General features: G+C 31.7%; 2 protein-coding genes across 4 annotated transcripts; one reads left to right on the top strand and one right to left on the bottom strand.

Moving 5' to 3' along the window:
• On the top strand, nucleotides 1–2,236 carry LOC113799494 (rab proteins geranylgeranyltransferase component A 2-like). The gene is made up of 2 exons (XM_027350129.2): nucleotides 1–760; nucleotides 821–2,236. The coding sequence occupies exons 1-2, from the start codon at nucleotides 218–220 to the stop codon at nucleotides 2,114–2,116; spliced, it is 1,839 nt and encodes a 612-aa protein (XP_027205930.2). The 5' UTR covers nucleotides 1–217; the 3' UTR covers nucleotides 2,117–2,236.
• Nucleotides 2,237–2,449: 213 nt separating this feature from the next.
• vap (RAS p21 protein activator vap) lies at nucleotides 2,450–8,047 on the bottom strand. 3 transcript variants are annotated; one of them, XM_027350111.2, is made up of 9 exons: nucleotides 7,911–8,047; nucleotides 6,386–6,551; nucleotides 4,882–6,307; nucleotides 3,779–4,763; nucleotides 3,433–3,715; nucleotides 3,284–3,372; nucleotides 3,086–3,142; nucleotides 2,688–2,930; nucleotides 2,450–2,619 (listed from the first exon to the last, which is right to left on the bottom strand). In XM_027350111.2, exons 2-9 carry the CDS (start codon nucleotides 6,501–6,503, stop codon nucleotides 2,545–2,547), a joined length of 3,276 nt encoding a protein of 1,091 aa, XP_027205912.2. In that variant the 5' UTR covers nucleotides 6,504–6,551; nucleotides 7,911–8,047; the 3' UTR covers nucleotides 2,450–2,544. The 3 variants fall into 3 exon arrangements, with proteins under 3 accessions (XP_027205912.2, XP_027205910.2, XP_027205911.2); XM_027350109.2 differs by having other exon boundaries at nucleotides 4,882–6,551; XM_027350110.2 differs by lacking the exon at nucleotides 3,086–3,142 and having other exon boundaries at nucleotides 4,882–6,551; nucleotides 7,911–8,046.
• Nucleotides 8,048–8,620: the final 573 nt, after the last annotated feature.

The raw sequence follows: 8,620 nt of genomic DNA, 5'->3' as shown, positions 1-8,620 counted from the left end.
TTTTTGGCTAAATGCAGACAAATAAATTCTATCATGAAAGATTTAAATTAGCCGCCGATTTTTTTTCAAGTCCGTTCATCAATATCGTGATGCTCATCAACATATGTTTATTGCCGATTCTTGTTATTGTTGAGTTTGTTTTTTTGTTCCAGATTATTTTTATATAATTTCTAGTTTTAGAATTTATTTAAAATCGTAATCAATTAATAAGAAAAAAATGAATAATAAAAATGAATTTGATCAACATTATGAGGTTGTTTTGACTGGAACAGATTTTATATCATCATTATTATCAGCTGCATTTGCACGAATCGGTAAAAAAGTTTTGCATCTTGATTGCGAAAAACATTACGGTAAAGAATGGCGTTCGATGAAATTTACCGATCTTTTACTTTGGATGATCAGATGTCGAACGCTACAATCATCGACATTGGAGCAAAGCAAAGATGACGAAATACCACCATTGGATTCTTCTACCAAAGATCATTTCATCGCGATGAATCGAACGAATCCATTTTCGAATGTCGAAATCGATTTCTTTTTATTTGATGATCTAGTTCAATATAAAAAATTTTTCGAACATCTTTTTAAAACAAAATGTACAACAGAATTCTTGGATGAATTCATGAGTCAATGCATACAAAAACTTCAAAACGTTCAGACATATGATGAAGCATGCCAATTATTGGAAGAATTTAAAGATGGTCATCCTTTGATTCACCGATTAGACAATATGTTTACCTTTGATCTTTGTCCTCGGGTATGTTTGCAAAATATTTTAATAATTTAAAATCTAATCATTTTTAATCTTTGTTAAAAGTTTCTGATTGCAAATGAAAAACTTGTGAAATTGCTGATCGATTCAACAGTAACTCGGTATATCGAATTCAAGAAAATATCACGATTATTGACAGCAATGACAGTTCCTCAAACCGATGATAAAATGAGGAAAAGTAATAATAGTGAAGATGTTAAAATGGAAATTGTCGAAGTGCCCTGTACACGAAATGATATATTCATATCGAACATTATTTCTCCGATTGAAAAACGATATCTTATGTCATTTTTGGAAAAATGTTATCGCCTTGAACGACATGGTGATTGGTATCGTGAATTCTCGGACAGACCATTCTCCGAATTTCTTAAGACACAAACGTTGACGGATAAATTACAAGAATTTATCACCAATACATTACTTATGCAATCGCAGCAGATTCAAACGGAAAATGCGTTGAACAAAATCCATTTTTTTCTTCGGTCATTTGGACGTTTTTGTGATCGACCATTTTTATTTCCATTGTATGGTTCTGAAGATATAATCCAAGCATTTTGTCGTTATGGTGCTGTTTGGGGAGGTTTATACTGCCTTGGGGTTTCGATTCACGGCATTATCATTGATAAAAAGGATGAACATTCGAAAAAACAATGCAAATCCATAATGGTTAATCGATCTCTAATTGAATGTGATAATTTAATCACTGATTATCGATTTGTGGACATACAACCGATTCAACTTAAAGAGCAGAAAATATTGGCACGTGCAATTATATTGAATACCAAATCAATCAAAGCTATCGATCCTGAGAATGAACTAGGTGACTTGAGCTTTATTCATTTGCCACCTAAATTTACCGGTCTTGACAGCTCAGTGTATTGTTTCGAAACCGATTATTCTAGTCGAGTCTGTCCTCGACATTTTTATCTACAATATTTTTGGTGCGATTCTTCTTCTGATCGAACCCCTAAACAAGTGCTTGAACCAGTGATTAAAAAGCTTCTCTCCTTGGATAGAGAAACACAAACCAGTGATTTACCATTTGAATTACAAGGAAAGATACTTTTATCTGTTTATTATAATTATTGTTCAGAAATTTATGATAATAACAATGAAGATATGCCTACAAATATTAAATTTATATCAATGCCTATCAACGAATTTAATTATGAAAATGCAGTTGCTGAAGCTGAAAAAATCTTCAAAGAATTATATCCAAATGAAGAATTTTTTCCACTCACAGAAAAACCAGATGAAAATCAACAACTCGATGATGATGGTGATAATGATAAAATTGATGATGATGATGATGAACAAGACAATGATTCTATGGAATCGTGAAATGCAACCAAAAGAAAAAAACATTCATGGATATATTGATTCATAATTTTAATGCTTTAATTTTTTTAAATCAATTGAAATAAAATATTATTTGATAATAAAATGAATAACAAAAATGAATGAATGTTTGAATGATACAAAAGAGACAAAAAAAAGAAGGAAGCGCTGTAATAATAAAACAACAACAACAAGTGAAAAAAGAGAGAATGATTAATTAAAAAATTCTTAAAAAAGGGTTTGGACAAATATTGTGTGTTTATTGGCATTAAGATAAAATGTAAATGTAATTTATAAAAGTAATTTTTAAAAAAAATATCCAAGGATTTTCATTTATTATTTTTTTGGGATTGGTTTGTAAGTCCATTGGTTGGTCATAAATATCGAGTTTTACATATGATGACAATTTTATTCTTTGGTTTGTTTTTTCTCTAAATCATGTCCATATATTTATGTTTATGGGCGGTCAACATTTCGATGACAGTGGCCAATTTTTTTAATGTTGCCTACAAAAATATATTAAAATGAACACAGATTCGATTATGATAAAATTATGTAAATTCAATCAACTTACATTATTATGTGCCTGTATTTGAATCTGTGACAGATGTGTTTCGCATATCGAATGTATGGTAGCCAATTCACGATCTGGTTGACATTTGATTATCAAATCTGGTTCCATTTGATCAATACCACCATTATTATTATTATTATTATTACTAGAACAATATGATGATGATGCCAGTTCATCAATATATTTGATCATACGAGATTTATTTTTTAATATAAATGGATTCACTACTTCCATCCAAGGTTCCTGGAAAAAAATATGAATTTAAAAAAAATCGTTAAAATTTTCATATTAAAAAAAATTAATTTAATCGAATAGAACAAATAAATGTTTTCAAGCAAACAGGAAAAAAATCATCATTTTTTTGGGAAAATATTATTTAGTCATTATGTTTTTTTTACCCGTTTAACATTAGGAGGCGGAGGCGGTTCGAATCGATCAGGCGTTATGAAAATGCTCTGAGCAATTTAATAATCGATTGGTAAGCATTCAGTAATGAAAAAAGAAAATACAAATTATCGTTAACACAGAAATAAAGTTAATAATTTAGCAAGAAGTTAAATAGGAAAAAATTCAAAATTTTTATATTCCATACAAACCTTTGTTCCAAATTCAACAAGATTAGCAAGATTTTGTAATGATTTAGCCACCAAAATCAGTGTTCGTAATGCTGTTTCCGATGGCATTTCTATGGACGCGATTAATCAATTGAAATTTGAATACAATGATTTGATCGGAAAAAACATACCAGATATGAGACCAAAATGTCGAGGATTCAATATTGCCGGACAGATAAGCCTAAGAAAAATAAATGCTGAAACAGCGCGTGTTCGAACTAATTGATCGTTTGGCCATTTTAGACTGACAGCTCTTTTGATCGATGCACAAATGTATCGAACAGTTGGTGGACAGTGGTGAGCATTTGAAAATATCACTTCAACAATTTCGTCCAAAATATTAAGCAAGTTTTCAGCATTTGAACAAGCTTCACTTGGAGAATCAAGCTTAGCCGGATTCAATTCACATGATGCCTAATGAATTCATAAAATAAAACTAGGTAAATTTTGATTGTAAATTTCATGTTTTAATCGAACCTTAGAATCGAAAACTTTGTTAATCGGATCGGTTAAAGATTTGACAAGAAAATCCTGACATGTCGCTTTCATGTATTGATCGATCAATGTTGTTGTCAAAGAATTTGGTCGAAATAAACACGAAACATCCGTTTCAAGTTGAATTTCTCGTTCCAATAAAGCCTGAATAAGATGACATTCGCGTCTTTGATAGCGAGATATTTTCAGCAAAGCTGCGGCTAATGTGGAACGATCATGATAGCAAAGTTTTTCACACATGGCAATAACTTCAAGATCATCACCCAATAAAAGATCTTTGAGTGGTGAATATTCAGCTAATGGCATGATAAGTTCATTAACGAAACGAACACGAACACGAACCGATCCCCAATCACGAGTCAGTAATGTTAGACCAGAAAAATGAAGCCATTCTTCAAATTCTTCTCCCGATTGAAAACGGCTAAGTTCGATATTAATTTCAGCCGATTCTGAATCTTTCGATCGTTTGCCTTTGTTTAGCAAAGTTAATTTAAAATAGGTCACATCGGCCGGAATGTCTTCAAGAACAAAATCTTCTTCCCAAATTGGATCCGGTGGACATTTGACTGAAGTTTGTGCTACTTTGACCGTATTTAATGAAATCACAACAAATGGATGGGGAGTAATTTTAACTGGAAGACGATGTGCCTCAATCATGGTTATATACAATGAACGTAAACGAGAAACACCTTTGGCTCCGCTTGCCGATGCAGCAGGTGAACTATTAAAGCTAGAACCTACTTTTCTAGTCGGACTGACCGATTCATCGACGATGCCCGTTGAAGCAGCTGCAACTGCTGCAGCACCATTGAATGCAGCTGTCCCAAAATGTGGATCTTCATGAACGGCACGGAATATTCTCGAATTGACTGTCGATAAATTGGGCGAACATTGAGGCCTTATAGCTTGCATCCATTCTTGTGCTTGGTCTTGATCAGAAGCACTCAGGTAATAAATAGTAGAAATGCTAAATAAACAAAATTCAATATAAATACATAGCAAACATTATGTCATTAGTGAGATGAACAAACAAACCAATGGGAAATTGAACAGATGGAAAAAAGAGAAAATAGAATTATATTTACCATGGTAAAGTTCGTTCAACCAATTGGAAACAATTTGATCGATCAAATAAAGAATCGTGTACCATATAAAGAGCCGAATATGAAAGATGAACAATCGATTTTGGACGTGCACGTTTTGGACTATCATAAAAATATAGCATTGCCTCTTTAGCATTCAATACACAGTAAAGATTTTTCCATTTTTTCGATTTATTGGATTTTTTATATAAATAACCTCGTTTCTGTCCATCTTGACAAGATTGTGCCATTTCACGACATTCACGAATAGTAGCATATATACTATCGGCGGTAGAACGAAGTTCTTCCGCTCGACTAGCAGACCATCGTGTTTCATATGGTGCTTTTATTACTGGTTTCAATAGTCGATGACCTTCTACAATCTGTTCCTCTTTATATCGTTGTATAACAGCTTCAAGTGTAGGAAAAATACGGCCACCCATCACATATTTATCGCTATGACGTTCGATACGGAATCGTTGGACCGAATTATCAACATGAAAAAATATTGAATAATCTCCTGGTGAATTATCGCTAGGTCGAACCAGAAACGATCCTGGCCCAGAACGAGCTAATTTTTCGAATGCTTCTTCTTTGGTAATTCGTGAATGAAACCAGCCGTACACTTCGTTTGGATCAGTGTCATCATCCACTTGTTCGACTAGATCGGCAAATACTAATCCGGATTCTTGATTCCGGAGATTCGTACACCAAAGCCAACGATCAGACATTTCATTGTGAACAATAAAAATATCGCCTTTTCGAAAGCTAAGTTCATCTGTTTCATGCATTTTTGTATATGGCAGAATAGCAACCACACGACGATCTTTATTTCGAATCGGTTCAGGTGGTGGAACTGGATTAACAAGACGTTCATTTTTCAATAAATCAGAACAAATTGTATAGAAACCAACTAATTCTTCAAGAGAGCTAAATTGTTTACCACCAAAATAGTAATCACCACAAATAGCAGTTACACGAAAATGATTGATACCGGTAAGGCCAAGAAACGACAGTACATAAGACCCTGGTTTCCGATCCGATTCTCGAATTAAATATGATTGCAATGTACAACGAATTAATCGACCTTCTGATTCTTTTCTATCCAAACGGCCATGATACCATTGAGATCGAGATGGCGCAACTTCTGTCAGATTTGGTATATCCTGATTAAATCCATTCATAAGAGAAGCACTACAACTACCGCTTGTACTGCTAAATCCAGTAATCGATGTAGATGCGGCTAATGATGAAGATGGTCCTGGTGATTGTGGTTGAGGTGATTGTGTATTTGAACAGGCAAATGTATCATTTAAAAAATTTGATAAACATTTTTGCTGTCTTTGTTGTTGTAACATTAATGGTGGTGGTAAAGGTGCAGGCGGTTTTACATATTGATGAGTTGGACTTGAATTTGATTGTGATTGACCTATTAGATCCGTTATATAAGAATCGGAAGAATTTTGAAATGAAAATTCCGATGATGAATAACCGGCAGTATTAATACCTGACAAATTACGTGATGACATTGATGGTTGCTGTTGATGATTTGTTGTTGTTGTTGTTGTTTTTGTAGATTGTTGACATGCAGATGATACTGATCGTTTAGCTATATCCATGATCATACAGATAACATAATTTATTCATTTATTTTTTGTTTCTTACAGTAACATCTAAAGATAGAAATAGAATGATAATAATACGGTAAAAAAAAACGGTAAATAAAATTATTCTCATAATAAAAGAATATTATATTCTATATTCACTAATTGAATATTCAACAAACAACTAAAACAAGAATTCAATTACATTGAATTGAATAAATTGATCGGTTAGTGTATTATGTGTATCGTGTGTCTATATGTAAGTGTGAAATTGAGCGAGAGAAAAAAAAATAACGTTACATGATGAAATAAAAGAAAACTTTCAACGAATAAAATAAAAATTGAATTGAATGAATTAATAGAAGAAGATGAAAAAAAACAGAATTCAAAGAGTGTGGGAGGAGGAATATAGATGATGATGATGACGCCTTTGATGTTGATGATGCGGATGATAAACAAAAGTATATAATTATAAGACCGAAATAATAATGTGTGGCATTTGCTTTCTTTCATTCATTCATTCATTTTATCGATGTTGAATTTCGGTACTCAATGATGTTTTTCGGTATTTCCCCGTTTTGTTTTGTTTTGTATTTAGAAATTCTTTTCTTTTTCTTTTTCTTTTATATTCGGGTTATTGATTCTCAATGATGATGTTGTTGTTGTTGATGTTAATGATGATGATGATGGCTGATAATGGAGTAATTTTTGGTGTTGATGATGATGATGATAGTTGGTCATGGATTGGCTTATTGATTTGATTTCTTTTTTTTTGTTCTGTTGTTAGGGACGACATATATAAAAGATAATATCCGTTCGGTTTTTTTTCAGTGTTGATAGGGAAAAAAGCCTATGTGTAAGTTCTGTGAAGCATAAACGCGCAGAATTTTTTTCTTCTTTTGATTCCTTCAAATAAGACAAGTTAAAAGGGCGTCAAATAAGAATTGTTAGTAGGATGGATGGATGGATGGATGGATAGATAACAAAAATGATATGCAAAGATGAACAAGAATTACGGATCGGATGATTTGGTGATATTGAAATCAATTTTGTTTTTTCATGTTTTATTTCGGGTATTCGACATGATTATGATGACAAACAAAAAAAAAATGAAGAGTTTTTGTTGTCAATGAATAAAATTGATTTTTTTTTGAAAATAATCGATAATAATCGATTATTTATAATTATTATTGACAGATAAATTTATCAAAAACAAAACAACAGAAATTTTGGAATTCCCAGATGATATTAAGGTGGTTTACAGAAAATCGACTCGATTATCAAATGTTTCAAATATCATTTTTTTTATTTCTATTGATTTTCTTTCGTTTTTTGTTTCTAATATTTTTTCTTTTCTCACTGAACCATCAATGAACATCAACAGCAAATAAAGATAATTTCAAAAAATTTTGAATTTTTTTTACATACCTCTAAATCAGCAAATACTAAATCTGTTTTGTTACAAAAGATAAATTCATTGTTGAAGATTGAACCAGAAAAAACAATTTTTTAAGAATTTTGTTTTTTTAAGAAAAACAAATTGATACACACATTCAACACTATTTATAGTCAAAAATTTATCAATCAGCAATCGATATATCAGTGAAAGAAAAAATATCTATTCTTTTTTTTTGTTTTCTGAAATTAGAAACCTTTTTTTTTGTTGGAAAAAAAATGATCATTTGATGATGATGATGATGTGTGATATGATGTAAAATGATTAAAAAAGAAAAAGGCTATATATTCATGCTAGATTAGACGATCCATACATGTTGTTGTTCCAACGATGATGATGATGATGGAATAACATAAATCCAGTGTTTGTCTCATTACATTTGATGAGTATTTGGTGTTACAAATGGGAAATTTACTCAAAAAAGAATGAATGAACCAAAAAGAAAAGAAATATATTTGGCGTAAATGTATGTGTGTGTGTGTGTGTGTGTTCCGATGACTCAAAACGTCTGTGTTTAGTTTGTTTTTATTTGGTGCATGTGTGTTTATGGTGCCTGAATATACTTTTTTCTTTTTTCTTTTTTTTTTTTTTTTGGTTTGGTTTGTTTGTTGTTGATTGGTTCGGATGAATTTTGTGCATGCGAGAATCCGATGCTAGCTGGCCAACAAACCCGAAATAATAA

The sequence above is a fragment of the Dermatophagoides pteronyssinus genome, unplaced genomic scaffold, assembly GCF_027571235.1.
Source record: "Dermatophagoides pteronyssinus isolate colony J.1.1.1.1 unplaced genomic scaffold, Derpt_VIB-CSIC_2022.12 sq0007, whole genome shotgun sequence".
NCBI classification, from domain to species: domain Eukaryota; kingdom Metazoa; phylum Arthropoda; class Arachnida; order Sarcoptiformes; family Pyroglyphidae; genus Dermatophagoides; species Dermatophagoides pteronyssinus.
Note: the sequence above shows the minus strand (reverse complement) of the source record. Positions and strands in the feature narration are given on the sequence as shown.

Bases quoted from the DNA above. Each gene is read 5' to 3' on its own strand.
- vap (XM_027350109.2), bottom strand. From the start codon at position 6,503: ATGATCATGGATATAGCTAAACGATCAGTATCATCTGCATGTCAACAA. The intron at 3,716-3,778 runs GTTCGATTAAAA...TGAATTCATTAG, and splicing joins ACAAAGTTTTCGATTCTAAG to GCATCATGTGAATTGAATCC. The intron at 3,143-3,283 runs GTTTGTATGGAA...TAAATTGCTCAG, and splicing joins TTGTTGAATTTGGAACAAAG to AGCATTTTCATAACGCCTGA.
- LOC113799494 (XM_027350129.2), top strand. From the start codon at position 218: ATGAATAATAAAAATGAATTTGATCAACATTATGAGGTTGTTTTGACT. The intron at 761-820 runs GTATGTTTGCAA...CTTTGTTAAAAG, and splicing joins CCTTTGATCTTTGTCCTCGG to TTTCTGATTGCAAATGAAAA.